This window comes from Lonchura striata, chromosome 20 (assembly GCF_050655825.1).
Source record: "Lonchura striata isolate lonStrDom1 chromosome 20, ASM5065582v1, whole genome shotgun sequence".
Classification (NCBI taxonomy): domain Eukaryota; kingdom Metazoa; phylum Chordata; class Aves; order Passeriformes; family Estrildidae; genus Lonchura; species Lonchura striata.
In genome coordinates, this window is record NC_140722.1 from 7,849,974 (window position 1) to 7,877,521 (window position 27,548).

General features: G+C 59.3%; 6 protein-coding genes across 13 annotated transcripts; 3 read left to right on the forward strand and 3 right to left on the reverse strand.

Moving 5' to 3' along the window:
* The first annotated feature begins 148 nt into the window (after positions 1-148).
* Positions 149-1,570, forward strand: LOC110479799 (regulator of G protein signaling 9-binding protein-like). The gene is made up of 2 exons (XM_021547307.3): positions 149-754; positions 834-1,570. Exons 1-2 carry the CDS (start codon positions 562-564, stop codon positions 1,265-1,267), a joined length of 627 nt encoding a protein of 208 aa, XP_021402982.2. The 5' UTR covers positions 149-561; the 3' UTR covers positions 1,268-1,570.
* UBE2C (ubiquitin conjugating enzyme E2 C) lies at positions 1,533-3,377 on the reverse strand. Its single transcript, XM_021547309.4, has 6 exons — positions 2,761-3,377; positions 2,656-2,683; positions 2,424-2,510; positions 2,045-2,249; positions 1,862-1,921; positions 1,533-1,724 (listed from the first exon to the last, which is right to left on the reverse strand). The coding sequence occupies exons 1-6, from the start codon at positions 2,859-2,861 to the stop codon at positions 1,666-1,668; spliced, it is 540 nt and encodes a 179-aa protein (XP_021402984.1). The 5' UTR covers positions 2,862-3,377; the 3' UTR covers positions 1,533-1,665.
* A 218-nt stretch (positions 3,378-3,595) lies between these two features.
* Positions 3,596-8,122, reverse strand: DNTTIP1 (deoxynucleotidyltransferase terminal interacting protein 1). Of its 5 annotated transcripts, XM_021547297.3 has the most exons (13): positions 7,997-8,122; positions 7,852-7,922; positions 7,431-7,527; positions 7,198-7,296; positions 6,632-6,700; positions 6,296-6,352; positions 5,987-6,048; positions 5,491-5,536; positions 4,992-5,050; positions 4,750-4,810; positions 4,390-4,461; positions 4,109-4,164; positions 3,596-3,763 (listed from the first exon to the last, which is right to left on the reverse strand). In XM_021547297.3, the coding sequence occupies exons 1-13, from the start codon at positions 8,081-8,083 to the stop codon at positions 3,625-3,627; spliced, it is 975 nt and encodes a 324-aa protein (XP_021402972.1). In that variant the 5' UTR covers positions 8,084-8,122; the 3' UTR covers positions 3,596-3,624. The 5 variants fall into 5 exon arrangements, with proteins under 5 accessions (XP_021402972.1, XP_021402973.1, XP_021402974.1 ...); XM_021547298.3 differs by lacking the exon at positions 6,632-6,700; XM_021547299.3 differs by lacking the exon at positions 4,390-4,461.
* Positions 8,123-11,641: 3,519 nt separating this feature from the next.
* Positions 11,642-13,441, forward strand: LOC146765720 (uncharacterized). Its single transcript, XM_085558126.1, has 2 exons — positions 11,642-12,049; positions 12,552-13,441. Exons 1-2 carry the CDS (start codon positions 11,863-11,865, stop codon positions 13,316-13,318), a joined length of 954 nt encoding a protein of 317 aa, XP_085414252.1. The 5' UTR covers positions 11,642-11,862; the 3' UTR covers positions 13,319-13,441.
* A 2,824-nt stretch (positions 13,442-16,265) lies between these two features.
* LOC110479792 (uncharacterized) lies at positions 16,266-27,541 on the reverse strand. 4 transcript variants are annotated; one of them, XM_085558122.1, is made up of 14 exons: positions 26,633-27,541; positions 25,478-25,627; positions 25,061-25,204; positions 24,654-24,794; positions 24,239-24,373; positions 23,986-24,129; positions 23,734-23,877; positions 23,391-23,540; positions 23,153-23,299; positions 22,950-23,069; positions 22,706-22,843; positions 22,284-22,418; positions 22,064-22,198; positions 16,468-16,602 (listed from the first exon to the last, which is right to left on the reverse strand). In XM_085558122.1, exons 1-14 carry the CDS (start codon positions 26,730-26,732, stop codon positions 16,592-16,594), a joined length of 1,794 nt encoding a protein of 597 aa, XP_085414248.1. In that variant the 5' UTR covers positions 26,733-27,541; the 3' UTR covers positions 16,468-16,591. The 4 variants fall into 4 exon arrangements, with proteins under 4 accessions (XP_085414247.1, XP_085414248.1, XP_085414246.1 ...); XM_021547322.3 differs by lacking the exon at positions 16,468-16,602 and adding an exon at positions 21,658-21,781; XM_085558121.1 differs by having other exon boundaries at positions 16,266-16,602; positions 22,950-23,299.
* On the forward strand, positions 19,791-21,228 carry SPINT4 (serine peptidase inhibitor, Kunitz type 4). Its single transcript, XM_085558127.1, has 3 exons — positions 19,791-19,941; positions 20,195-20,368; positions 20,702-21,228. The coding sequence occupies exons 1-3, from the start codon at positions 19,836-19,838 to the stop codon at positions 20,875-20,877; spliced, it is 456 nt and encodes a 151-aa protein (XP_085414253.1). The 5' UTR covers positions 19,791-19,835; the 3' UTR covers positions 20,878-21,228.
* Positions 27,542-27,548: the final 7 nt, after the last annotated feature.

A 27,548-nucleotide genomic window follows, 5' to 3' on the forward strand; every position in this document is an offset into this window, starting at 1 on the left:
CGTGGGCAGGCTCAAGCCACAGGGAAGTGCTGCAGGAGCAGCCCAGAGTTGTGGTTCCCACGGCCTCTTGGGCAGGCGCCAGCGCTGAGCTCAGAGTTTCCGTGCAGAGCAGCTCGTTCACACGCCAGAGGGTGGCCCTGGCCCTGAGAGTCCTGCTCCAGGGCAGGGCTGTGGGACTGCAGGGGTTCTAGAGAGCCACCGCTGCCCGCCCCACACTGGGACCCACATCTCCCCCCCAGAGGACCTGGCTATAAGGTGGAAGGGCAGGAGCAGCCCCCTCCCTACAGGGGAAAGGTGGCACTTGTCCCTGTGGCCCTCTGTGAAGGAGGCTGTGCTAGCCTGCTGGCAATCACAGCTCCCTGGGGACCAGCTGGGGTGGAGCAGAGCAGAGGGGAAGAGGAGGGGTACAGTCCCCAGCCAGGGTGGGTGGGACACCGAACCAAAACACAGCTCAGAGCTGCTCACAAACCCAAGCACAGCGCTGTGGCACAGAGCGGCCGAGCCCCCTGGAGAGCCAGCAGCCACCGTGGGCATCCCGACCCTGCCTTTTCACTGGGCATAATGGCACCAGGCAGAAGGGATGCGTGCCGTGGGCGGGGGGCAGTGGGAACCTGTGCAACAGCCCAGATTGCCCTCTGCAAGGCCACGGCCGGACACCGGCAGCTGGTGCTGCAGCTTGGGGGGAGCAGTGACAGCCCTCGGCTGCGAGAGGAGCGGCGCAGGAGGAGCGCAGAGGCCTGTGAGCTCAGCATGGGTAAGGAGGGAACTGCTGCACCACACAGGGGCCAAGGAGGGGCTCCAGGGCCGCCCCAGCTCACACGCCTATCCCACAGGGCTGCGGCGGACGCTGCTGGCGGGGCTGCGTCAGGGCCCGGCGAGCCCTGCGGAGAGGCAGGAGCTGGAGCGGCTCTGGGTGCTCTTCCTCTCTGCCCTGGAGCTCTTCCTGCAGGACCTGTACAGAGCCCAGCACCTCTGCCAGCTCTTCTCCGTGCAAGGGGGTGGTGTTGCCCTGCTGCACACCGGGCTGGGGGGCTGGGGGCTGCCCAGCCGGCGAGGAGGGGGTCCCACACAGCCCCCGACCGCCCAGTGCTTGGAGGAGGAGATCGAGCAGGTGAGAGCCACGCTGGCAGAGATGGAGAGCGGAGCCAACATTCCACCATGGACAGTGGAAGCCACAGAGACCACACAGCCAGCAGAGACAAGTGGCACCACACAGAGAGCGGCCTGGGGCGGCCCCTGCGCTGGGCACTGCTGTGGGGTGCTGTGAAGGGGGCAGGAGATAGCAGCAGAGGTGACACCCCTGTCACAGAGCAGGAGACAGAGGTACCCCTACAGTCCTCAGCCCCTGCCTTTGCAGGTTATGGTGTGGGCTGCTCCCACCCTGTAGATAGAATTGCTCCAGGCCCCCAAATATTGATAAAGCTTTCATTACCCCACAGGGGTCAGTATCCCTTCCACCCTTCACGCCCACACTTGCAGAGGGGCCTCTTGGGCACTCAGGGTGTGCTAGAGCTGCCACAGAATCCCCTGCAGAAGTTATAAACCTGCATTTATTTATACATTAACCATGGCTCGGACTGCGACATTAATTTAAAAACAGCCTATGATACAGAACGCGGGGGATGGCCGGGAGGGAGGGGATGTGTTGAGGGGTGGTGGTGATGGTCAGGTCTCCTGGCTCTTGGTCTGCTTGTTGTACGTCTCCCGCACATACTTCTTGTAGGCTGAGGAAAGAGAGAACATGACACCAAGGGTCCTGAGGCAGTGACCAGGGAGCTGTGGGGCCAGACAGGCACTGGGAGCTGTGCTGCTGCCCATCCCACTGGGGAGAGGGCAGGAGGGTTCTGCTTCAGGTACTCACCAACTTGGTTGTTCCAGAGCTCAGCAGCATGTGTGTTCAGAGGGCTCTCGATGTTTGGCTCTGGAAACAGTGGCTGGGTTAGCTGGTGACCTGGACACCCTTGAGCCCTGATCTGGGTTGGACAGCCCCAACACCACCACCCCTTCCCCCAGCACTCCACAGCAGTTTATCCACGAGACCCACCTGCCAGCAGGCTCTGTATGGAGAGCAGGATGGTGCGGACATCATACAGTGCTGACCACTTTTCCTTGAGGATGTCGAGGCAGATATTGCCCTGGGTGTCAACGTTGGGGTGGTAGCAGGGGGTCAGGAACCGCACGGTGGGTGCTGTGTAGGGGTACCCACTGGGGAACTCCAGTGACAGCTTGTACCGCAGCTCCTCGTAGGCCTGGGGTGAGAGTCAAGTGGGACAGGAGTCAGGGGGGGCTGTAGCCCCAGAGGTGTGGGGAAGCCTCGAAGAAAAAGAGGTACAAGGGCAATGGAGGGCTAGGAACACCCTCAGCTGAAGGGAGGAAGGTGAGGCAGGGTCAGGGCCACCTCAGACCGGGATTTCGCCTCTCACCGTCCCGGCGGCGCCGTCAATGGTCCCGATCCACTTGAAGAGGTTGTCGGACTCGGGGAAGGCAGAAATGCCTTTGTCACCGGACATCTGCGGGGGCAGCGCGTCAGGGCGGCCCGGGACGCCCCGAGACACCCCCCCAACCCAGTTCAGTCCCGGGTGCCTTTGGGATCCCCAACCCCCGGCTCAAGCCCAGGATCCCCAATCCCCGGCTCGGCCCCGGGGCCCCACTCACCATCAATGCCATCAGCTCTTGCTGCAGCCTGCGGAGAAAGCGCACGTTACCGGCCGGCTCGCCGAGGCCGCCCCCGCCCTCAGCCCCGGCCCCGGTTCCGCTCACCTCTTCCCCACCGCGCCGCGGGCCGCCGTGGCCCCGGTCTCAGCCGCTTTGCGGGCGGCTGCGCTGGACACGGCGGCGGGGTCGGCGTTCTGTGAGGCCATAGCGGCTCCCGGGGCACGGACCAGCACACTGGCACCGGCCGCCGCTGCCGGCGGGTCACGGGCGGGACCGGCTGCCGCTCCCGGGCGGCGCCGCACCGGGCTCCGCTGCTCTCCCCCTCCCTCCCGCAGTCCCGCTCGGGGCAGGACTCGGGCCCCTCTGCGGCTCCCCGGTGCCGAGCGGCGGTGCTTGGGGCTCTCCCGTGAGGCGGCGGCCCGATCCCAATCCCGTTCCAGACGGTCTCCGATTCAGGAGCGGCTGAGTGTCAAACCCCCTCGGTGCAGAGCGGCTGGGTGCCACCCCCTCTCCGGTGCAGAGCGGCTCGGTCCCAACTCCTCTCCGGTGCAGAGCGGCTGGGCCCCAACCACTCTCCAGTGCAGACCGGCTCGATCCCAACTCCTCTCCGGTGCAGGAGCGGCTCAGTCCCAACCCCTCCCCGGTGCAGAGCGGCCCGGTCGCAGCCCCGGGCCCGGACACTCTCCAGTCCGCTCGTCCCGCGCGGCCCCGCCTGCTCCCGCGCCCCGTTTGAATATTTCCACGTGCGTCCCCCCCACCAATCAGCGCGCAGCCCCGTTCGAGCCGGCCAATCACGGCCCGCCGAGGATGCCGCTCCCACGGTAACGGCCGGCGGGCGCCGGCAGTGACGCTCCGCGCTCTGATTGGCCGCTGCCCCGCGGGTCCCGCCGGCCCGGACGCGGCCCGAGCCCGGTGCCCGGTGCCCGAGGAAGCGGCGAGCTGCGAGCGAAGCGGCTTTATTGGGGGGCATCAGGGTTCGGGGGGCTCCTCGGGGGCCGGCACGTCCCCCCCGCGGCGAAGCGTCTCCATGTGCTTCTGCATCTTCTCAGTCATCCAGGCTGGTGGGATGAAGGGCTTCAGCTCTTCCAGCCGCAGATCAACAGAGTCCCTGCGGAGGAACAGGGTGACATGGAGGGACACAGCACCCACTGCCGACCCACCATGTCCCCTGGCACACATCAGTACCAGGCCCAGACCCACCAAACCCACCATGAATCTCAATCAGCACTGAGCCCAAACCTACCATGGATCCCCAACCAACACCAAGTCCAAACCTCAGTTGCCCCATGGGCACCAATCCCCAACCATAACCAAGCCCCCAGCCACCATGCAGAGAGCCCCTCCAGCACGGGACGTCTCTGCAATGTAGCACTGAGGCAGGACATGGTGGGGGCCCCCCAAGAAGCAGCCTCAGGCCCAGCAGCACTTTCAGAATTTCTGCTTCGGTCCTCACCTGTAATCCTCACTGGCGGCCAAATCCCGAATGTCCTCTTCAATGAGGAGGTAGGCCTGTGGCACAAGGCAGGGGACACCTCAGGGTGCCTGCGAGGGGCAGCCAGGGCAGGCCCACACCCCCCAGCCACCACTGTCCCTGTGGGAGCCAGCCGTGCCTCCTGGCCCATGCCCCAGTCCTGTGGGAGGGGACAGACCTTGGCAGCGCCGTGTCCCCGTGCCCTGCCTATCCTGCCACCGCCGCCTGGCCCCGCGGCGGGCCCTGCGCCCGGCCGTACTCACCATCTTGCCCCCAATGGCCCTCATGTGCTGCTGCTCTGTCAGCCAGTGCTTATCCTGCGGGTCGGCTGCGTACTGCAATAAAGCAGCAAGGACCGAGCTGAGAACGGGTGACAGACCCTCCCCTGAAAGCCCCGCTCTGCTCTGCCCCCGCTCCGCCTGCCCTGCTCCAGCCTCAGCCCTGGCTCTGCCACCCCTGCTGCCTTGGCAGGCTGCGACACCACTGGCTAGTGTTGTGTGCTATCCAAACCTTGGGAACACGATCTAAGACAACAAACAAGGACATGGGGGAGGCAGTAAGCAAGGGAGCTGAAACATACATTCCTAATTCCCATGGGAAACCATCTGGCTGTGGCACCTGACCTTAAAGAGGTGGGGATGCTTGATGTAGAGTCGCCCTCTTGTTCCTCCCATCCCGAGAGCTCTGCAATAGGAACATGAGGGGTGTTAGGGCTGTGGGGAGGGCAGCTGTGGTAGCACAGGGACACCCCTCTCCTCCCCAAGCCCTTCCTACTGCTTTTGAGGCAGAGAAGCGAAGTGACGGGAGGAGTGTCACGGGCTCCTGCCTGGGGACACCACCCTCCATCGACAGGGCCGTTCCTTACTTGTTTGCTCGAGATCCCAGCACAAAGGTTGTGGTTTCAGTCAGTCGGGATGGATCCCACTACAGAGCAATTGGAAAAGGGGCAACATTAGAAATGAAGTTGCTGCTGGCCATGCTCCACAAGCCTCGGCTCTTTGACAAGGGAACCTTGGAGCTGCCTCCAGACTGGGAGGGAGGGAGCTGGCCAATGACCTCCAGCCTTCCTCAGGGGAGGGATGTTACATTCCGTCTGGGCTGATCTAAGCAGTTTCCCTCGTGGGAAACACTTGTGGGATTCTCCTGGCTACTCCCGGTCTCCTCAGGCCTCCCTCAGCGGCACCACACTGCAGGGCTACGGGCTGGGTGCCTGGGGAGACCAGCAAAGGCCTCCGGGCACTTCGCTTCCTCTTCTTGCTCCCGCCCTGCCCAAGGGCAGGGCACAGCCCGCGCTGTCCTGTGCTCCTGCTGGTGGGAGCAAAGGGGAGGAGAGAGGGAGCCCAGCAGTGTCGGACAGCTAATACCTTTGGTCCATCCCTTTTCACAGGCTCAGAGACTTTGAGCTTCCACCTGAGGGGAAGGAAAACACAGTAAGAATGAGTCCCAGTGGGATCAGCTTAGTCACCACCAGCAGCAGGGACTGAGCTCAAACCCTTCCAAATCCACCATTTTTTCACACCCTCCATTTCCCCACAGCGCCCGGCTTTGGACCTTCAACTTTGCTGCACATTCTCCTCTCCTGGTTGCCCAGATCCCACTATCCCCTGTGTCTCACCACTCATTCTGGATGGTCCATCTGGACCTTTTCACCCCTTTGGGCCTGTTTAAAAATCCCTCCCTTTAAGGTCTTTGCCTCCTGAGGGGAACACCTCAACCTAACCCTGCTTCTGCCCATACCCAGAAGAGCTCCCATTACTTCTCTGTAAGAGAGGAGTCTGTGGGGTTTCTGTGCTCCCCACACGCAGCCTCATTGTCCCTGCCCTCCCGAAACAGGGGCTCTAGCTCAGGGTTTGTACTCACGTTGCCATGCCTGAGACTCCACGGTCATTTGACAGGCTCTGTCCAGGAGGCCGCCCCTTCCTCTGCATGGAAGAAACCCTTCTGTGACCCAGCTGTGCTGCCTGAGGGAACCCTCTCAGCAACCCTCCCTCTCCCAGGGAAGCTGCTTCTTTTGTCACAGGCAAAAACACTGCCTGCGCCAGAGTGAGCACCTCCAACACCTCAAAAAAGCTGCCTGTGCACCTCCCTGCACTCACACTGTGGGAATGGCCAGGAATGAGGGCCAGGCTTCCCAAAACATAAACTCTCTTGTGAAGAAAACCATCCTACCTTTTTTGGAATGGGGCTTCCTCGGCGGCTCAGCTCCTCATCCATCTGTCGGGCACGCTGGAAGGGAAGGGCAGTGGGATGAGCAGGGCTTTTCTCCCTACCTGGCCAGGTGAACACTGACCCCAGACCACCCCCATGAGCAGCACTGAACTGCAGCAAGCAGCACCCACACCTGGGATTCTCCTTGCCCTGCATTCCCTTCAAGCCAAACATCCCCCATTCTGTCTCTGCACTACTGCACTGGCAGCCAAGAAGAGTCAGAGAACAAAGTAATCCCAACTCTTCTCCCAGCTTTCAGAAGTCATTTAAACCTCTGTGTACAATCACCACAATTACCTTTGGCACTGCCTGCTCATGGGGCAACCTGGGAACCACCTTTTTGCCATCTGAGAACAGCAGTTTGGCCTGCAGGAAGACAAAGAAGGTTCCCTGGATTCTGGGCTCAGAGAAGGCTCCATAAGCAACCCCCACTTCTACATATCTGCCTAAAAACCCTGCAACAGCTTTGCTTTTGGAGTGCTACCAGGCCACGCTTCCACAGACAGCCAGATGCAAAAGCACAATCGGAGCATGATAAATTCTGGCAAACTGGCAGATTAGCAAGACATGAAAGGAAAAATCCTGCCCCACCCTGCTAGGACCTTCTGACGGGTGCTGGGGGCCAGTTTCTGTGGGACTCCAGCAGTGTGCCATGTTCCTTACAGCAGCAGTGAGAAGAAGCAGCATGAGCTGCCCAGCCCTGACTGCTCCCTTCTTCCCAGAGAGAATGAATGCCAACACAGCAGTCACACAATGGCTGCGGATGTCCCCTCACAGTGACAGCAAAGCTGTAAAGAGGGACACATTCTAGCCAGGTTGCTTTGCTTGGCTGCGCACTCAAGAGACACCTCCCCAGCACCCACCTGCTCCAGGCAGCTCCTACAGGTCTCCTGGATGAGCTGCTCTGGGTCCACCTCCTCCCCAACGTTATCACGCACGTTGATTGCTGCTGTCTGGAAAAACTGGAGAGGAGAAGGCAGGAGAGGGTGACAGCCTGCGCAGTGTCAGCTCGGCTCCCGCAGACAGGCGCGATGGCCTCGGTGGCACCGAGCTGTCCCCACGCACCTGCTGCTGCCCACCCGCCCCCAGCGCTCACCTTCATGTACTTGTTGAAGATGCCCTGGATCTCCTCGTTGATGCTGGGCTGCAGCACAGCCCGCAGCAGGTCCATGGACACGCTGGGGTCCGTGAAGCTGCGGGAGGAGAGGTCAGGAGGGGGGCGCGGAGCCCCCTGCCCCGGCCGCTCTAACCCGATCCTCCCTGCGCCCGGCGCTCCTCCCGACCCCGCAGTCCCATCCTTCTCCTCCATCCACCTCGTGCCCTGGCCGCCCATCCCGACCCCGCAGTCCCACCCTTCTCCTCCATCCACCTCGTCCCCTGGCCGCCCATCGCGGTCCCGCAGTCCCATCCTTCTCCTCCATCCACCTCGTCCCCTGGCCGCCCATCGCGGTCCCGCAGTCCCACCCTTCTCCTCCATCCACCGCGTCCCCTGGCCGCCCATCCCGGCCCCGCGGTACCTGGTGGTCATCTGTGAGCGCCGCCCGCGCCGCTGCACCTGCCGGTGCTTGATCATGATGTTCCAGGGGCTCTGCGGGACACACGCGTCAGCCCCGGCCCCGCCGCGCCCGCTGCCCGCCCGGCCCGGCCCGGCTCCCTCCTCACCGTGCTGACCAGCTGCTCCTCGACATCGCCCGGGCCCTCCTCGCCCGGCGGCCCCGGCTGCTGCTCCGCCTCGCGGGCGGCGCCCATGGCCCCGCTCCGCGCCGCGCCGCCGGCGGCCGGATGCGCGGGGACCCGGCTCCTGCATCATCGCGCCCCGACGGACGTGACGCGTCCCGCGGCGGCGGGGCCGGGCCGGGGCCGCGCCCGGTGCGGGCTCGGCAGCCCTGCGCTCGCGCCGTGCCCGCCCGGTGTCCCCGCCGGTGCCGCGGGGCGAGGCAGGGCAGCGCAGTCCCTGGAAGTCACCCGGTTCCACCCAGAGCAGGACCTGGCGCGGGGGGGAGCTGGGCACACGTGGGTTCTGTACCTGCAGCTGGAGTGTGAACGCCAGTCTTTCGTGATCTCCGTGTTTCCTCGTGTAATTCCTCTTTCTGGAATCTCGTTGCTTTTCTGAGGAAACACCCCCAAACCAGCATTTCCTCATCTTGTCTGATGTGTGCAGAATAGTCAAAACAACTTTTCTGTCGTTTTCTAGATAATCTCACCCCATGTTGTGGTCAAAGAGAAGCTTTTTTGTTGAATCAGCTGGATAACAATTTGCACTGATAAACCATTTACTATTTCGGTAAACATTCTCCCTCATTCCAAGATGATTCAGTGGGAGAAGCCAAGCACAGGGGATTCGCTGTGCAGAGCAGGGGTGTGCTCCAGCAGCCATCTCAAAGTGCTGTCCCTGTCCTCTGTGCCAGTGGGGCAGCCCTGAGCCGTGCTGCGGGGCAAAGTGGGATCTCCTTCCCACCAGCTTTGCCAGATGCTCAGTCGTGTTTCATTTGTGTTCAAGGGATGAGTGCACATGGCACCTGGAGCCATGGTCTAATCGACAAGGTGGTGATCAGTCACAGGTTGGATTTGATGATCTCAGAGGTCTTTTCCAACCTAAACCATTCCGTGGTTCTGTGACTAATGCTGTGGGGGCTGTGTTGGTACCTCTGGAGGATGTTGTGCTGGTGTTTCTCAGCACCTGTCACTGCAGCCTGTGGCTGTGTCCCCTCAGTGTGACTCTCCTGCGGTAGCTGTTGGCTCTGCAGTGACCACACTGGGCTCCCATGGAAGCCTGGAGTGGCTGTGGGAGCAGAGGCTGCTGACTCGTGGGCTCACAGGGTGGAAGAAGCTCCTGCCTTTGTCCCCTTCCTGCTGCTTTGGCCAGGGCTGCACCCGGGGTAAGCTTTGGGCTGTTAGACAAACCCAGTGGTGGATGTGGGGCCAACCAAGTCATCATCAACATCAACATAACTTCATTATCACCAGCACTGGGCTGCTTGTGTGCTTATTTTGGTTGCTTCAAGTTGTCAGCAATAAAAACTGGACATTGTCCAGAGGAGAAGAAGAGTAACTGTGTCTGTACGAATGCCCAGAGAAAGGTGAGGAGAGTGATACTGTTAATCTTGTCCACCTTGGTGGACAAATGTCCTATGTGTTTATTTGAATTAAGTGAGGCTGACATCAGATCTTTGGAATAGCTTTCCAATTAACAAGAAGACTTAAATCCTGAACAAATTCTCAATGATGGAGAAAACACTTTTGCAGAGAGAGATATCTTTTCAAGAGTGTGTCAGGGATCACCTAAATCTAACTCATGTGGTGCCTTATTTGGGTCTCCTCCAGGCCCTGGTTTTTAATGGTAATTTTTCCATGGATCTCTGTGGTAGGTGCATGTCTGCCAGACATGAACACCTGGTTCACAGCTGAGGTTACCCATGTTCCTGCTTGATTCTCAGGGAGACTTTGGACAAATCTCTGACCCTCAGTATCCTCAAGCATTTATTTCATCAGAACAATTTGCTTGTCAGACATTCTCCTCCATTTGATCCCTAAATGTTATCCAGGATTATGGGTCTGCTAAAACAGAAATGTGCCAGAATTATGGTGTTGTTCCCAAAAGCAGGAACCACCAGGCAAGCACGGGGACAGCAGCAGTGCTGAGCTCTCCGTCGTGGCACTCCTGAGGTTGGAAGGAGCCTTGCCATCCCTCAGGTTGTTCCAGCTGGTTTTCCAGGTGCGTGGAAGGGAGTTGGTGCTGCTGACACTGGCTGGCCAGCACTGCCTGCCCCGGGGTGCCCGGCTCGGTGATTAACAGCCCCAAACCCGCGATAAGCACCGGGCCGGCGGGTTCGGCCGGGCTGCCAGGCGTGGAGCACCGGATCTCCAGTGGACATGGGTGGTTCATGGAGGAATTGCATCCACCTTGAGTCACAGCAGGAGGAGAAGGATAAGCCTGTACTTAAAGCATTTTTCTTGCCATTATCCCTCTTCCCACACAGATTTGTGGAGACTTGTGCGGAGCTGTGCTCCTTCCTTTGCACTGGCCCTGCATTGCCTTGATGAGATGTTGATGGAAAGCTCTTTGAGCACGACTTTGCTTTTCCAGTGCTCCTGTCAAGTGCCAGCTTAGAGTTGTAGCAATAAGATCAATCTCAAACCCATTAATTTCACTCACCCCGCAGTTGCAAATTTAAACTTTATCTATTATCCAGAAACTCCAACCCATTTGTGCTTGGTGCTGATGTGTCCTGGGCAGACCAGTTCTTAAGTTCTCCTACCCTATTCATTGCACATTGCTTTGTGTGTAATGCAGAAAGAAATAATTAAATAGAGAAGGAAAAAATTGGAAAATCAGATGCCAACTCACACTCCTGGGTGACTGGAGAATAGCTTGGTGTAGATGGGTTAGCACTCACAGAATTGGATCTTAGTTAAGCTTAATCTGCTGCCTTAAACATATTAAATATGTCTTTACCCTGAGATCATATGCAGAGGAAAGGAAGGCAGTGTGGCATTGCATCTAATTTTCATTTACTCTGACTGTGAGTTTCTGGTGAAGGCCAGCAGTTTGGCTGGCAGTTTGCAGACAGATTCCTGTGCCCTCCTCAGCACAGGTGAGCTCTTTTGCTTGAAGTCCCAAGACCTTTTCCTCCAGAGAGGTCTATTTTAGTGCAGCAATATTTCATTGGAGCAGATGTTCGCTTGGACAGTAAATAATCTGGTGTTTGTACATGCAGTAAGTGTGCACTCCCATTGCAAATTCATGTGGTTATTGAATGTTGTGTGTAAATTAATAGGGCTCTCATGCATGGACACTAAATCCTGCAATTCATGTTCAGGAGTTCCCAAAAGCTGATGGAGGCCTGGTTAATGGAGTCTGGTTGGTCTGGGGGAAAGACATACTGAGCTCTGACTTTGTCCAGAGTGAGCTGAGCTGCATGGGCTATGCTGTGAAAAGGAAGGTCCTGGGGAGGCCACAGAGCAGGAGGACCATGGGGACCAACATGAACTTGCTCGGGAAACTTTGAGCTCATTTGTGTGCCTAAACCTGGCAGCGGACAGTAGGAACTCTGAAAGAGCTGGAGCCCTCTGCTTGAGAACGGGATGGTTCAGAGCCAAGTGTTCAAATGAAGCCTTGAATCCTTGACCTACAAAAATCTGCAAAGAATCTCCACGTGTGAAACAGGAGCCTTGAATGAAGGGCATTTTGCATGTGGAAAAAGGGAGCTCCTGGTGCTGCTGCCAGGTGCTCTTGCCCTGATCCTGCTCCATCCAGGATGGCAGGGCCAGGACAGGCTCCTGCCTGCAGCAGAGTCCAGCACTGGGGCAGAGCCTGGCGCTGGGGTCACTGCTGTGGATAAAGGTTATCATGGGCATTCCTGCTGAGAGCAGCAGTAAAGAATCTGCCTCTGTGCAGTCCTGGATCTCCCTTCCATCCTTCAGTCCTTGTGCTGTCCTCCTTGGAGTGCAGCCAAGTCTGGATCCTGCTCCTGCCTTGGCTGTGGGTGGAGCTGGAGTGGCTCTTCGGTAAACAGAATTAAAGGCAAATGTGGGAGGTTCCCGAAGTCACCTGTGGCCTGCCTCCTCCCATTCCTGGACCCGGGCTCCCTGCTAGACCCTTTAAATTGCCAGTTGGCGCAGCCCTGGACACAGACTTCATCAGCATGGCACCAGGCATCCTCCTGCTGGGGCTCCTCTCCCTGTGGGCACAGCTGCAGGCAGCACCCATTGCAGGCAAGTATGGGTGGGTGGGAAGAACATTTAAGAATGTTTTTTCCTTATTTTCATAGAATCACGGGTGTTTTGCAGGTGCTGGCAGGTGCCAGATTGCTGCCTTGTGAGGGCCAGGGAAGCCGTGGGGTGAATTGGGGGGATGAGCCCAAGCCATGTGGGGCTCACCCAGTGCCACACTGAACTGTGGCACAGTGCCACCTCTCCCCGACTCCCCGGCGTACCTGGAGCCCATGTGGCTGCTGGCCCCAGGGCAGAGGTGCCCAGGAGAGCCCCTCAGGCACCAGCCCCACCATGACACTGCCATGAGCTGGGAGGCAGCAGCATGGTGAGTTGCCTCAGCCTTGAGGGCAGCAGGGGTCAGGCAGAGCCCTGAAAGCCCCCCAGGAAAAGCAGCAGAGGAGAAGACAGCACAGCATCGTGGTTAAGTGGGCTGCTGGGTGGGAGCAGTGGATGGAAGGACAGCATGCTGGGGCTGATGCTGCTGCTTTCTGCTCTCCTGCAGAGTTCCATGGAGTAGCTCCAGCTGGGTGGCCACCACCAGGACAGCTGGGAAGAACCCTGAGCCTTGAGCCTGGGGAAAAGCCCAGCACAGTGCCTGACAGCAATGGTGGTGATGGTGACAATGACAACAACAGCTCCAATAGAAATGAAATGGGTGATTCCAATAGCCATAAAAGTGGTGAGTCCAATAGCAGTGAAACTGGTGATGATGGCCACAATGCCAATGACCATGATGGTGATGATGGTAATAGAAGTCAACTTTGTGATTGCAATGATCATAATCATGGTGACAACCACAGTGATGTTGGTGATGATGGTGTCAAGAGTGACCATTCTAACAGCAAGGAAGATGGTGATAAAAATGATGGCAAGGAAAATGACAATGGTAATGGTGACAATGACAGTGGTGATGGCGATGATGGTGTCAACGGTGACAATTCCAGTAGCAATGAAGATGGTGATGATGGTGTTAAAAATGACCTTTCTGATGGCAAGGACAACGACAATGACGATGGTGATGATGACAGTGACGATGGTGATGATGGCAATGATGATGGTGGTGATTTCATCAGTGATGAAAATTCCAATAACTATGAAGATGGTAATGATGGCATCAGTGATGATAATTCCAATAGCTATGAAGATGGTGATGATTACATCGACAGTGACAGTTCCAATAGCAGTGAAGATGGTGACTCCAATGACAATGAATATGATTACTCCAATAGCAATGAAAATGGTGATGACTATGGGGGGTGGAGATTTTAGATTGTAAGGGTGTAATTGCCCTGGGATTTTCAGAGATTTTTGGGTTCCTCTTATGTGGCATCCAGCTCAGGCTACCAGATTTCATGCTTGACCTGTGCCAATAAATATATCTAGTGAACATGAGAGCTTAGTGTCAAAAATTTCTTTAACAGCTCGGCAACCCAAGTGAGGCACTTGTTCACTTGCCTGTTTTCTTCCAAGCACCAGATATCCAAATTTGCAGCAGTAGATGTTTCACCCAGGAGCTCTGGTGTAAGGAAGGACTAACTAGTGAGTGTCAGATCTCTAAAGGAGATTCAAGTCCTGCCTTCTACAAGTTTGGGTTTTGTGGGTTTTGGGAAGCATGAGCAATGTACCTGGCATAAAGAAGAGGATGACTTAGCCGAGGCACGGCAGAACTGGGAGAAGATAGTTGGCACCATTAAATGATCTCTAAAACTCACAGTGATGCTATGCCAGGAGGAGGGGCCATATATTACTTGACATGCTGGGGCAAAACCTGCAGAAGTGTGGCCACACAGGGGGTTTCAAGGAGTCTGTTTTGATTTGCCTTCAACATAGATTACAGAACCAGTACACGGGGCAGATGGACTGTTGATGTGCATGGGATAACTGAGCTTGGGAAAAGCAGCATCTCGAGAGTGGGGTTGGTATATGATATCCTGAGGTAAATTCTAGCCCAGACTCTGCTCCTCCCTGTGTGCCAACTGAAAAAGATTTTCCACTGTCTATTCCTGTTGCTTTGCTTTCTATGCTCTCTGCTACTTCACCTGCAACTGCCCCAATCCAATCTGGACAAATTATATGAGTACTATTATCAATGCGCAGGCAACAATTGTTTTAACTTATATCCATTGGCCCTGGATACAGGAGATTTAGTGTTGTGGGCTACTAACATGCCAAGGCTGAGCGGAGATGCAGAGCAATATGCTCAAATTATTTTCTTTCAAATTTGTGCTCCACATGATGAAAACTGGCAGGATTGAAAAGCTATGGAAGAAAAGCTAAAGGTGGCCAGGGACTATATAAAAGATGAAAAGAGCAAAGGAGTTTTTTGTAAGATATTAGATGTCTGCACAGAAGCTGCCTGTTAGGATAGGAAAAAACTATAGCAGAGAGAAATAAGATCTGAGAGAGAAGCAGAAGGTTGGAAAGAAGCTGTATTATTGTCTTTGAAAACTGAGAAGCTGCATAAACAGGAAGAAAAGCTACAGGAAGAAAAGAAAAAAAAGTCAGAATAAAAGATTGAAGTTATATTTATGTGGACTCCCTGTCCTCTGACATTGTATAGATTAGAAAACTAACTGCTATCCCCTGAAGAATGAGATTGGAAGGATTTAGGGCAGCCCTGACCATAGTGAACCTGGAAAAGATGATTCTTTGTTTCCTTCAAATCCCCCTGAATATGAAACCAGACTCTTTAGAGAAACAGAAGAAACCAGTGGACCTTAGGATAGAATGGGAAATTATACTCCAAAGAGTCCCATTTGATTTGATTTAGATGACTGATCTGGAAGAGCACTATGGCTGTAAGCCAGGCCAGACTGAAATCTGGCAATTGAAATCCTATTAAGGCAGACCTAATAATGGTCCAGACATTCTGATGCTATTGGACAAAAATTAATGCAATTTTTAACAGACATGGGAGCACAAGATTCAATTTTAACACAACAGAATGTTGTTGAGTGTTCAACCTAGTCAGCGAAGAGTTAAAGTTACTGGGGTAAACAGAACAAGTGCCAAAAGCAAATCACCCAGGTTAATTCATGGCCCCTGGGCAAGAAGCACTGTTGGCAAGAAGTGTATGTCAGCCACTTGCTTTGCAGTTAGAGATGGTAATGAAAACATCTGGGTTTTGATGTTCTGAAAGGCCAAACCTGGTGTCTGCTGTGGTGACTGTGGTGATCATGACTGTTGAAAATTTTCTATTATTTGAAAGTAGCTGAGTGCTTGTTTCATATCAGGAGCTGGACCTGTTAGGTGCAAGGTGAACTTTATCTGAACTGTATTTGGTGTGTTGTGCAGGTAAAAGACAGAGAGTAATGAAACCCAGGGCTGACAATCTGAACATTAATACTAGAATAGACAAAGCTGTAGCTTAAATGTTACTTAAAAATTAATAGCTGAAGTGGCAGCCCATAGATCATGGTGTATGAACTGTGACAACCATATTGTAACATGGACCATAGAACTGAGTGAAACCCCCACCAAAACTGACCTCAGAGGTGTGAAAATGATCACATGGCAGCCTTGGTAACAAAGCAGTGAGGGAATGAAGAGTGAGAAGACTCCAGAGCCTAACAATACTCTTGATCTGGACTGTCAGTGAGGGATGGGGAGTTTACACTCTAAGGGTATAATTGCCCAGAGATTTCTTTGTTTGGGGTTCTCCTTTGGAGACCGCAGCTCAAGCTACCAGATTACATGATTGATCTGTGCCAATAAATATATCTGATGGAGATGAGAGCCTGGTGTCAAATTTTTTAACACCAATGATGATGATGATGATGACGACGGTTACAGTGATTACACTTGTTGACTTATGCCAGAAGGTGTCCATGGAACATGTGAGCTGAGGAGAGCCCACAGTGTGGGAGCAGGGGCCTCTGCCTCACTCTACCAGGACTGGTCCTGGGCACCAGTGGTGTTTTGGGCAGGACCTTCTCTTTCCCAATAAGCCCCACACTAGCCACTGGCTGGGTGTGACAAGCTGTCCTTGGTCAGTGCCTGGCACAGCCAGATCATCGTGGCTGCCCCACCCCATCCCTGCACAGGGACCCTCTGGTGCTGCTCCTGCCCAGGGTGGGCTCAGCAGGGCCCTCTACACAGCAGAATGCTTCTGTTCCCTGTGGGAGACCCCCAAAGACAGCACCAGGCACTCTCCCACCCAGCACCCACACACCCAGGGTATGTGGCCTCAGCTCCCTGAGGCTCCCCAAGCATCCTCCAAGAGCTTGACCAGGGGCCCCATCCCTCCCACAGGGACTGAAGGTCTCTCAGAAGATGTTGGGGGCTCACCCAGAGACAAATGCAGCAGGAGCCAGACATTGTTCATCACAGACAGGGTTTACTGGGGGGTGGGGGGCACAGAGACCCCTATGGTAAGCACAGAGCTGAGGGTGCTGAGGTGGGATTGGGAGGCTGGGTGATTATCCAGCAACTGATGGAGCCCTCCATGGCTGGCTGTCCAGCTGTCCAGCTGTTGTCTGGCTGGCTGGTGTGGGTTGGCTGCAGGGACTGGGTCCTTGGTCCAGGTCCAGGTCCAGGTGGGGGCTAGGTGAATTCTGGGAAAGACAGGAATCCATGTTCAGACCCTCACTCTGTAGCATGACTGGCCACATCCGTCAGCCCCACAGTGGGACCCTGGGGATGAGGGCTGCAGAGACCCCAGACAGCTCTCCTGGGGAGCTGTGGGGGGGTTTGGTGGTAATTTCTGCAGCATGCAGAGATGTAGGGGAGATGGCACAGGTGGGATGCTGCACTCCAGCCATGGTCACAGTGGTCTCTGTGCCCATGGCTGCAAATCCTCCTGCAGCACTGTTCCACTGCATCCACCTATGCCCGCCCGTGCCCTCCCCTGCCCACCCACACTCACCTGGGGAGACCAGCCTGGCCCAGAGGCAGCAGAGCCCCAGGAGCAGGAGCAGCGACAGCAGCCGCATGGCACGGATGGGCAGCGTGGGGGCTGCCTTTCTGGGCACAGGCAAGGCTTTAAATCCTCCTGGGGCAGAAGGTTGGTGCCCATGACCTGGCCCATGCCCCAGCACCTGACACGCTCCATCCGAGCGTGAACCCTCCCGTCCCCTCCCTCCCGTGGGGCAGCTGGGCTGGACAAGCCTCGGGAGATGCAGGGAGGTGCTGCTGCTTGGTGCTGGGCTCCGTGCAGCCCCAAGAGAGCCACACTGTGCCACAAGCGAAGAGCAGCCAGTGCAGCTCCTGGCTGCAGAGACAGGCACGGGGCAGGCAGCAGCAAAGGGCCGGGGGATCCCGCTTGGGGCTGGCCTGGTGAAACAGTGGAGGAGGCTCCCGGGGCCGGGCGCTGTGGAGCAGCCCGTGGTGCCCTGGCAGCTCTCCTGGCATTGTTCTGCCTCTGGGAACAATCACTGGTTCCCGAGGGACGTCCTGTGACCGGACACGGTCCACAGCCCCATGCTGCCAGCAGCCCCTCAGCCCTGCATCTCTCGGGAAGCCGCTGCCCAGCTGGCCCAGCACATGGAGAGCAGGAAAGGTGCAGGGCCAGGGGGTCCTGCTGCTGGGGACAGGGCGTGGGGGCTCTGTGTGGGCACCGGCAGCGCAGGGCTGGAGCAACAGGTCCGCAGGCTGAGTGGCTGCTCAGATCCCGTCACACGGGGCTCAAGCTGCCCCTGTCCCTTCACGGGAATGGCCACCCTGGGCACTGCGGTGTCGCAAGGACAGGATCCACCGCGGCTGCCGGGGCTTTCCCTGACGGTGCCTTCCGGGAGTGCCCGTCCCGGGGAGAGGCGGGAGGGTTCGCGCACTCTGCACGTGTGTGAGTGCGTGTGCACACGTGGGAGCCAGGTGTGGACACGTATGTGTGCAGTCCAGGCTCCCTCTGCTCCTGCTCAGCCCCTCGGCACAGCTCCTGCCTGGCCAGGAACATCAGCCCCGTGGCACAGCTCCACCCCTGTCCCTGTCCCTGTCCCTGTCCCTGTCCCTGTCCCTGTCCCTGTCCCTGTCCCTGTCCCTGTCCCTGCTGGGTGCCGCATTCCTGGGAGGTGCCGCATTCCTGGGTGTTCCCTGGGCACCCCGGTCACTGCTTTCCCATAGAGAAGGGATGGCTGGTGGCTCTGCCCTCATGGCTGCACCCACTGCTTACCCTGCGGGTCCCTGGGGTCAGGGCAGGACAAGGGGGTACGACACAGGTCCTCCTCTGGGAGTGGTTTTCCGTCATGTGAAGCCTCAACATCTACCTGGGAGCAGCGCTCACTCATCTCTGGGACCGTCCCTGCATCCACCGTGGTGTTGTCCCAGCCTGGCCATGCTGTTACTGCCGGCGCAGGGACAGGCGGGGCTGCTCTGGAAGACGCCATCAGTTCGGCCAGTGATCACCCGGCCGCTGCCATTCCCCGGGGACACAGCACGAAAAATTCAGCCCTGGTGGATTTTGGCGCTGCGGCCACCGAGGGTACAAGGGTATCTTTCCCATTGCCCAGCTTGTCTCTGCATCCCCGACCAACTCCGGCACGTCCCTCCGGATTTGCCCCCACCCCTGCTCAGGCCTGGCCGCATCACTGTGTCCCGTGCCGGGGACACTGCCAGCCCCTCATCCCGGGGCTTCGCAGGAGCAGGAAAAGCTGCGGCGGGGCGTGGGCGGGGGGCGCGGGCGGGGGCAGCACCGCCCTCCACACCCCACCCCGACTCCGACTTTCCTGGCTCCTCCCCACGGAGCTTTCCTCGCCCTCCGCTTCCCCCTTGGGACAGTAATTACGGCAGTAATTAGGATAACAATTATTCTTGCTGAATGGGAACATCTTAATGTGTTTCTCCCTGCTTTGGCAGGTTTCACCCCACGCCCACCCACGGGTACCTGCGGGTGCCTCCCAGCTCAGCGCCCGGGGCCGTGTGCTGCCGTGGGCCCGGCCCCTCGCCTGGAAGCTGAGCCGGCTGCGAGCCGTGTCCCAGCCCCGGGGGCCACCCAGGCACGAAGCAGCCCCCGGACCCCCAGCCTGCTGCCAGGAGCAGGGGGCTGCCGGAGGGCACAGGACACACGCGGCTCCGCTCTGGTGTTCCGCGGGAGCAGCGTGGGTGAAGAACCAAGAGAGGGTGATGAAGGAGGTGGCAAAAGGACAGGATGGGAATGGATGGGAGCATCAGTGGGACCTGCATTCAAAAGGACAGGATGGGAATGGATGGGAGCATCAGTGGGACCTGCCTTCCACAGCCACAATGGTAGGCAGCGAGGTGGTACCCAAAGGCTCAGCCCTGTGCTTGGGCCCTCCTGCCAGGGATGCTCTCTGTTAGACATGAGGGAGAAAGCGATGAAGGGATGCACCTCTGGCACAGCCTTTCCTCAGGACTTGCACCACAGGGAGCGCAGGGAGAGCGGTGCTGCAGTGTGCCGTGCCCCAGCCCTTCCCTGGCTGATGGCTGCACCAGAGCTGGCAGCTTTCCATGCCCTGGCATGGCACTGTCATGATCCCTGGCAATGGAAAGGCCAGTGCCAACCTCCCACGTCTGTCCCCAGCACAGGCTTGTCCCCAGGAGGCTATGGCAGCCGCTGGTGCTGTCCCCAGCCCAGCCTGGGTATGCTGCTGCCACCCGGCTGGGCTCCCTGAGGGCTGTGCTGGCACAGCTGTCCTGTCCTACCGGTCCCCCCAGCTCGAGGGCTGTGGCTAGGATGCCACCAGGGAGACCAGGCCCTGCCCGGGTGTGGCTCATTACCTGCATGGCAGGTATGAGCTTGGTTTAGGCACCAGCCCTGCTCCCTCCGCCCCGCCCGCACACCTTAAATCCCAGCCCACCACACCCAGGGCCAGACCCGGCCATCCAGGGCACCATGGAGCTGCCACCTGGCTGTCTTCTCCTCCTTGCTGCCCTGCTGCCCCTAGCCAAGCGGTCCAGCCCGGCCCCGCACGCAACTGGACAAAAGGAGCTGGGGATGGGTGAGTGTGGCTGGGTCATGGCCTGGGAATAGGGATACTCTGGGTGCCACTGGAGTGGGGATACTCTGGGTGCCACTGGAATGGGGATACTCTGGGTGCCACTGTTGCCTGGTGCTTACCATTGCCCCATGTGATGCTAGGTGCCTACAGGTGTGAGACTGTGGGAGCTTGGGGTCTGAGCCTGGGGCACTGGGGGCTGCTGTGGCCACTGCTGTGTGCCTCTCAGCAGCGTCCTGGTCACTGTATCCTGCAGTAAAGCCTGGCTACTGCTACCACATCGCAGAGGTGGAGGACCTGCTGGACAAGGACTGTGGCTCCTGCCACATGGGTGCCTCCTGTTCGCACTGTACCCACGATGCCGACTGCCGTGGAGTCACCAAGTGCTGTCCCAGCAAGTGTGGCTACACATGCCAGGAGCCAGTGCTGGGTGAGGACGCAGTGGTGGTTGGGGCTCTGGAGTGGCATTCACAAGGGTGGGTGACAGGAGGGGTGTTGGCTGACATGGGGTAGCAAACTGGGAAGTCCCTGGGGTGTTCCTGAGCTCTTGATGTGTCTTGCAGACCCTGGGGGTCACCACATTGTGCTATGGGGAAGCTACTGGTGTGTGGGGCTGTGGGCATGTGGGTGCAGAGCTGTGTCTGGCACGAAGGGTTTGGCAGTACAAAGGAACTGTGCAGGGCTGTCTGAGGGTGTGAGAGTGCTGAGCGTGGTGATGTGTCCCCCCTGCCCTGGCTCAGTCTGTCCCCTTTGGATCGTGCAGACTTCTGCTACCTGCCCTCAGTCTGTGGGAACTGCAAGGCGCTCTTCCGCCGCTTCTTCTTCAATGCCTCCAGCCAGCAGTGTGAGGAGTTCATCTACGGCGGCTGCGGCGGCAACAGGAACAACTTTGAGACCAAGGGCGAGTGCTTCCAGGCCTGTTCCCATGTCAGTAACTAGCAGTGTGGCCATGGGCCACAGATGGCAGCTGCTCCTGGCCCCTCTCCCGATGTCCCAGCTCACAGTTCCAGGTGCCTGGCAGTGCTAGCCCAGGAAGTGGTGGCTTCTGCACAGCCCCTGCCTGGGGGAAGCTGCTGCTGGTGGCCATATCCCCGACCCTACAGGGAGACCATGGGGCTGGTGGCAATGAGGGCTGTGGGCCTGGGTGGCCATGCTGGGGGCTGTGGCTTGCCTGGGATGCTCACTGGCCTAAGGACAGGGAGATATGTCCATGCCAGCATGGATGCCCCCTCCCATGCCTTGTGCTTGAGCCGAGGAGCCTGTCCCTCCCCTTGGACTGTGACAATACAAGGACGGGTCCCTGGATGAGCACGTCTGGGTCTGGTCCTTCCTGCCTGTGCTGGCAGGAGAAGGCAGTGCCCGTCCCTCTGGGCACTCATCCCTCATGGGGACTGGGTGGTGGGTGCCTCCAGCAGCATGGCACGACAGGGCTCACCCAGCCACCACCCTGCAGCTCCCCTTGCCACGGATGGGCTCCCAGCCCAGACAAGCCTTCAAGCTGCCGACACGACCTGACTGGGAGCTGAAGCCACTAAAGGAGGAGGAAGAGCTCCTGCCTCGATGGATGCCCAGGGTGGTGCCTGTCCCCACCCTGCCCTGACCCGGGTCTGTGTCTGCACTGCTTCTCTGGTCCTGTGCCACCAACTCCGGCTGAACCTCCTGGCCCTGGAGGCTTCAGGTGATTTCAAGGCCACTCCAGGACCACATGGGGCAGCTGGGGGCAGTCAAGCACACACTTTATTGCTGGAGGTGGTGGGGAGGGGACAGGCCAGCCGGGGCTCATGACTGTCCCATGTCCCCTAACTTCCTGCTGCAGAGGAGCTGCTCTCCCATCACGCAGCATCTGAAAAGGAGAATATGCTTTTTGGGAGCAACAAGACTGCAGGAGTGAGGGACCAGTGGCTATGCTGGCCAGCTCCATGAGAGCTCCATCCCACTCTGCATCACTTCCCTCTCCCTGCAAATGGGAGCAGAGCAATGGGGCAGCAGTGGGAACTGGCCTCACAGTGATGCTGAGCTGAGAGCATGCTGAGGGCTGTGCCCTTCATACAGGTCAGCTGGCATCCTGCATGACCTGGTGCTAGCCCTGGTGCTGGCCCCCTTACAGTGGCCATAGGTTCCTTACCAGCAGGCACCCGCGTGCAGACGTGGCCGCAGCCATTGCTGCAGCACTTGTGGCCCCAGGGACACTCTTCATCGAGGCTGCACAGGTCCAGGCAGGTCCCACCACCTCCGGGCACTGGGCACACTCCTCCTCTGCCTGCAGGGCAGAGCACCCTGCCATTGACCGCCTGGCTGAGGCACCCCATGCCTCCTGGGGCAGCGCTGGGTCTCCTGTGCCTCACCTCCAGGAGCATCCATGCAGACACGGCCGCAGGAGGTGCGGGTGCACCTCTGTCCCCAGGGACACTGCGAGTCGGCCTCGCACTCCTCTGAGCACCGCTCAGCACTGGGCTGGGGCACAGCCACAGCGTCACGCTCTGTGGGGAGGGCAGAATGGTCACCTGGTGACTAAGCTGAGGCTGTGTGTGCTCATCACTCGCAGGGAAAGAGGGGGAGGCATGGAGAGCAGGATGAGGGAGATCATATCTGTGGAGGGTGTGAGACCCCCGCAGGTACAGCTGCCTTGGCAAGCCCAGCTCAGAGTTACAGTGTGGTCATGGTGAGGGGTATTCATTGGGGATGAAGGGCCAGGAATGCCCCAGGGTGGGTGCCAAGGGGACACGGGCTCTGTCCTTGCTGGGCTGGGCGGGTGTGAGGGGCTGACCTTGCAGGGAGGCTGGCGTGCAGACGTGGCCACAGCCATTGCTGCAGCACTTGTGGCCCCAGGGACACTGCTCGTCGAAGTCGCACAGATCCAAGCATGTGCCCCCCTCCCTGGGGATGGGGCACACTCCCACTCTGCCTGCAAGGTAATCACCCAGCTGGGACACATCTGGCCTGGGGCACCTCACCACGGGGCACTCCAGGGCAGCTACACATGTCTCCCAGAGGGCCTGGCTGGCTCTCACCTCCAGGGATCTCCATGCAGACATGGCCACAGCCGATGCTGGTGCACCGCTGCCCCCAGGGACACTGTGAATCAGCCTGGCACTCCTCCACACACCGGCCATCAGCTTTGTCCCCGCTGTCTGCAGAGGCACCAACTTTCTGTCACCTGGTTGTCCTTGGGGGTGCTGGGGCCAGCTCCTCCAGACCAGGCTGTGCCTTCTACCTCTGGGCACGGCCACGCACTCCCGGCCACAGCCGGTGTCACAGCACTTCTCCTCTCGCCGGCAGACACTGTCATCCAGGCACTGGCTGCCATGCTGGCGCCGCAGGTCCCAGCATGGCCCTGCCCGGGGACACTCTCCAGGGTGCTCTGCCAGAGGAGGGGACTCGGGTGAGGGCAGAGGTCCCAGCCCCGCTCTCACATCGCTTCCATGTGCTGGTGGCCGGGCTGCCACGCTCACCTTGGGCAGGGCGGGTGCAGCGCATGGCGCAGCCAGAGAAGCAGCACTTCTCCTGCCGGGAGCAGTCCCTGTCGTGGGTGCATGAGTCCATCTCCGTGCACGGCTCTGATGCGTGTTGTGGCCTCACTTTTGGGCACACACCGGGTTTTTCTGACAGGGACAGGAAGAAATAGCAGGAGGAGGGACCACCCTGTATTGCAGGCACCTCCTTTGGTGCAGCCTCGGGGTGACCTGACCCGCGGATCTGAGTGCCTGCCCTGTGGCAGCTCAGTCCCACATCCTGCACCCAGGAGCTCTGGCAGCATTCCCGGTGGAATCACTGTTTCAGCGATCGTCTCCTCACCTGGTTCGGGGGCTGAGCACACATAGCCACATCTGCTGCTGCTGCAGCATTTCTCAGCCCCCGGACACTGCCAGTCCTTGGTGCAGGTGGTGCCACACGGGGCCAGAGGAGACTCCTCAGCCAGAGGGCAGATGCCTGGCTTCTCTGGGGGCAAGAGGCAGAGGGGTTGGGACTGCAAGCAGCAACAGCGGGCCTTCCCCACCCAGTGTCACAGCCCCTGAGATGGGGGACACCCCTGCCCGTATCTGGCACCTCGGGACGGGGGCAGGCAGACATAGTCACAGCCTCGGAGGCAGCACTTCTCCTCGCGGGGACACTCGCCATCGTGCCAGCACCAGGCTCTGCAGTCATAACTGGGGAACAGCCCGGCACGGACTGGGCAGAATCCGTCCTTCCCTGCAGGCACAGAGTGGGGTGGCTGCAGTGCCGCTGCTTGGAGCCACAGCCGTGGGGACCAGGGCATGTGGGGCTGTCGAACCTCTGGGGCGGCTCCCAGCCCCCTCACCTTGGCTTGCGGCCACACAGTGCCTGGTGCACAGCTGGTGACAGCACACGTGGGCCGGGGGACAGTCCTCGTCCTTGAGGCATCCCCACAGGTGCTGCAGTGGCCTTTGAGTGACTGGAGCAGGGCTGGTGTCCTCTGCACCGTGGAGCAGGACAAGACCATGGCGGTGGCCTCACCCGAGGTTGGTTGCACTGTCCCCTTCCCTCCCCACTCCAGTGCCCACCTGGGGGCTGTGCAGTGTGTCCCCACCCCAGACCTGGCAGAACCCACCCTGGTAAGCATGGGGTGAGGTGTCCCGTTTGTGCCACAGCTCTGTGCCACGGCGGCTGCTGCCCCACGGCGTCATTCCCGATCTCTGAGCCATGTCCCCAGCCCTCCCTGCCCATCCTGTCCCTCCCTGTCCCTCCTGCCTCACCGGCCGGCACTCCCGGCAGGCAGTGGTGGCCGCAGCTGCTGTTGCAGCATTTCTGCGCGTCGGGGCAGTCGCTGTCGCCTCGGCACCGCTCCCGGAGTGATGCTGGCTGCACCGTGGGGCCCTCGCTGGGCTTGGGCTGGTCTGACAGGGCAGAAGGGGTGTGACGATTCAGCATCCCCCACTGCCGCCCTGCCTGCCCGGGGAGTCCCTGGTTCCTGCCATGACCCGCACATTCCCGGTGCCTGCGGCGGTCCCGCCGTTGGGTTTTCCCGGCAGCTGTCAGGAGCTGCCGGTGCAGGGAAAGCACCGTGTGCTGCCTCAGGGGCCAGGGCGTCAGGGAGCCAGCTGTGGCACGCAGGGTCCCTGGGGAGAGCCAGGGCTCCCGGCCGTCCCCGCCGAGTCCTTACCCTGCGCCGGCTCCAGGCAGGCAGAGCCGCAGCCCAGCGGGCAGCACTTCTGCGCTCCCAGGCAGTCCTTGTCCTCCAGGCAGGGGAAGGAGCAGGGGGCAATGAGCCCCTCGGGGGCTGCTGCCGGGCAGGCACCGGGCTTCTCTGCAGCGCCGAGGGGCCGAGAGGTGAGGCTGCGCTGCAGGGTCCTCGGGCAGCACCAGGAAACCTGCCCCGCCAGACCCCTCTGCCTCGCCCTGGTGCACCCGCTCCTGTGTCCCGTCCCAGCCGCACATCCCAGCGGCGGTCAGGAGGCTGCTAGCAGCGCACGGGGGGCTGCTCCATAGCAATGGGGGTTGGACAGGGAATGGGACAGGGAGAGGAGTGCCAGCTGCCCCGGGATAGAGGTGTGCCAGCGGCTGTAGCACGGTGCCGTACCTTCTGCCGGGGGGATGCAGCGGAGCCGGCACTCCCAGTGGCAGCACTTGAGCGCAGCGGGGCAGCTGGAGTCATTGGCACAGAGCGGGGACTCCAGGCGCAAGCAGCGCATGAAGTCCCGTGGACACTGCCCCGGTTTCTGGGAGTCCCCTGCGTTGGGATGGCAATGTCAGGACAGTGCCAGAGCCCCTCATCCTCCATCCCTGGGGAAGCAGGATGTGGGTCTCTCTGCAGGGAACAGGAGCAGGGGCTGCAGTCCAAGGGTTGGAGACTTCTCTGCATCATGGCCCGGGGCTACTGGACCCCCACCCCGAGATCTGCATGGCACAGCACAGTGTGGCACAGTGTAGCATGACATGTCATGGTGCGGGGTGGTATGGCCCGTGTGTGCCCTCACAAGTGCCACGAGGAGTGTCACTGGCCCTGTCAGGGTGCAGCCAGCACCAGCTGGAGGTCAGGATCTATTCCTGAGCATCCTGCTGCTGCAGGCATCCTCACTGCAAGCAGCACGCTCCTCACTGCTGCCATCTCCTCTTCTTCCTTCTCCTCCTCCTCCTCTTGGCACCCTGTGCTCCTCTTGGCCATGTTGGGAAACTTGGGACAGCCCTGCCGATGGTACAGGTGAGCTCCAGCTGGCGCCTGTGCCCGGCTCCTGCTGCCAGCTGGGGCTGTGGCGGGGCCGGGTGTTTGGGCTGCAAACAGACGCTGCCGGAGTTTCACTGCAAACAGCAGCTGCTTGGCTCAAACAAAGAGGCACCGGCTGTGGTCTCGGTGTGGGCAGAACCACGCCGCAGCTGGGCACCACCGCCCCAAACATTGTCCCCCGGCGGGGGGATGGCAGCAGGGGTCTGTGCCCAGGATGCAGCAGAGACCCTGCTGCAGGAGGGAGCTGGCAGCTGAAGTTGCTGTGGGGTGCAGGGGGTGCCCACGGGGCTGAGGCCATGCACACATGCCCCTGCCCCCTGGGTGGGGGCAGGGTCTGCCAGGCAGCAGGGCTGCAGTAGAGGTGCTGCAGCCAGCTGGGACATGGTTCCTGTCAGCATACGCTGGGCAGGGCCAGAGGGGACACGGCAGGGACACGGGGGCTGGGATGCAAGGAGCTGCTCCCAGGCTGCCTGTGCCTGGCAGCTGCTGGGTTTGACTCCTGGTACTCACCACCCTTGTCTGGTGTTACACTCGGCTCTGCCCTGAGGATGAGGAGGCCCAGGAGGAGGAAAACTCCTGGGCTTATGGTGCTGCTGGGGATGCTGTGCATGTCTGGAGCTGAGCTGGGGCTTGTTTAAAATCTGGAGTGCCTGAAGTGCCAGGGCAGCTGAAGTTGAGCTGCCTGCTGTGGCAGCTGGTTGTGCTGTGGGCAGGAGGGACAGGAGGAGGGGCAGTTCCCAGAACCCGCCGGCGCCCCGCCAGCCATCCCGCTTATCTCTGCCCAAGCTCTGCTTTGGGGTCATGGTGACCTGTGGGGCTGGGAAGGCCAGATGGGGTCAGGCACTGCTGTCCCCCATGTTGCACCACCCCATCCTTGCTGGAACTGGCTGCCACTCCCTCTCTGGGTTTCCTTCCAGCCCCACTTACCCCTCTTCTCCCTGGAGTGGGGGCTGTGGATAGACCCCATGGCTTGGTCCTGGCATGGCAGTGGGCACAGCATGAGGGGTTCTAACAGCTCTACTGCCATGGTGCTACTCCTCAGCCAAGTGCAGCTTCCATGCATGGGACTGCTTGGGATCCAGCACCATGAGTAAGCAGGTCCTGCCAGTTGCCCCTGGCACATGGGTGATGCTCCCTGCCCCCTTCCTTGTCTGGGTGCTCTATCTGTCCTAACCTGTGACTGCTTTTCACACCAGGTTTTGATACTCTGGGATGCAAATGAGCCCTTCCTTGGCACAAGGAATCTGAGGGAACTGGTTTTGCAGCCCATGACTGCTGAGGGGACATCATGCAGCCCCCCAGGCCAAGCAGGATGGTTACCATGGAACAATGATGGCTGGAAGTCACCTACATGGAACTGGGACCCTCTCCCTGCCCTCGGGCAGTGCCTTTGTGTGGGGATGGCTGCCTGCACCTCCCTGCCTGC

What these genes read in the sequence shown, in the direction of transcription:
- UBE2C (XM_021547309.4), bottom strand. Translation starts at nt 2,861, where the DNA reads ATGGCCTCACAGAACGCCGACCCCGCCGCCGTGTCCAGCGCAGCCGCC. An exon ending in CGCGGCGCGGTGGGGAAGAG is followed by an intron (nt 2,684 to 2,760) that starts GTGAGCGGAACC and finishes CTTTCTCCGCAG; the next exon opens with GCTGCAGCAAGAGCTGATGG. An exon ending in AAGAGCTGATGGCATTGATG is followed by an intron (nt 2,511 to 2,655) that starts GTGAGTGGGGCC and finishes CTGCCCCCGCAG; the next exon opens with ATGTCCGGTGACAAAGGCAT.
- LOC110479792 (XM_085558120.1), bottom strand. Translation starts at nt 26,732, where the DNA reads ATGCACAGCATCCCCAGCAGCACCATAAGCCCAGGAGTTTTCCTCCTC. An exon ending in CTGCATCCCCCCGGCAGAAG is followed by an intron (nt 25,205 to 25,477) that starts GTACGGCACCGT and finishes TCGGCGCTGCAG; the next exon opens with AGAAGCCCGGTGCCTGCCCG. An exon ending in CTGCCTGGAGCCGGCGCAGG is followed by an intron (nt 24,795 to 25,060) that starts GTAAGGACTCGG and finishes CTGCCCTGTCAG; the next exon opens with ACCAGCCCAAGCCCAGCGAG.
- SPINT4 (XM_085558127.1), top strand. Translation starts at nt 19,836, where the DNA reads ATGGAGCTGCCACCTGGCTGTCTTCTCCTCCTTGCTGCCCTGCTGCCC. An exon ending in ACAAAAGGAGCTGGGGATGG is followed by an intron (nt 19,942 to 20,194) that starts GTGAGTGTGGCT and finishes TGTATCCTGCAG; the next exon opens with TAAAGCCTGGCTACTGCTAC. An exon ending in ATGCCAGGAGCCAGTGCTGG is followed by an intron (nt 20,369 to 20,701) that starts GTGAGGACGCAG and finishes TGGATCGTGCAG; the next exon opens with ACTTCTGCTACCTGCCCTCA.
- LOC146765720 (XM_085558126.1), top strand. Translation starts at nt 11,863, where the DNA reads ATGTGGGAGGTTCCCGAAGTCACCTGTGGCCTGCCTCCTCCCATTCCT. An exon ending in GCAGGCAGCACCCATTGCAG is followed by an intron (nt 12,050 to 12,551) that starts GCAAGTATGGGT and finishes GCTCTCCTGCAG; the next exon opens with AGTTCCATGGAGTAGCTCCA.
- DNTTIP1 (XM_021547297.3), bottom strand. Translation starts at nt 8,083, where the DNA reads ATGGGCGCCGCCCGCGAGGCGGAGCAGCAGCCGGGGCCGCCGGGCGAG. An exon ending in TGAAAAGGGATGGACCAAAG is followed by an intron (nt 5,051 to 5,490) that starts GTATTAGCTGTC and finishes ATTGCTCTGTAG; the next exon opens with TGGGATCCATCCCGACTGAC. An exon ending in GGGCCATTGGGGGCAAGATG is followed by an intron (nt 4,165 to 4,389) that starts GTGAGTACGGCC and finishes CTTGTGCCACAG; the next exon opens with GCCTACCTCCTCATTGAAGA.
- LOC110479799 (XM_021547307.3), top strand. Translation starts at nt 562, where the DNA reads ATGGCACCAGGCAGAAGGGATGCGTGCCGTGGGCGGGGGGCAGTGGGA. An exon ending in GGCCTGTGAGCTCAGCATGG is followed by an intron (nt 755 to 833) that starts GTAAGGAGGGAA and finishes CCTATCCCACAG; the next exon opens with GGCTGCGGCGGACGCTGCTG.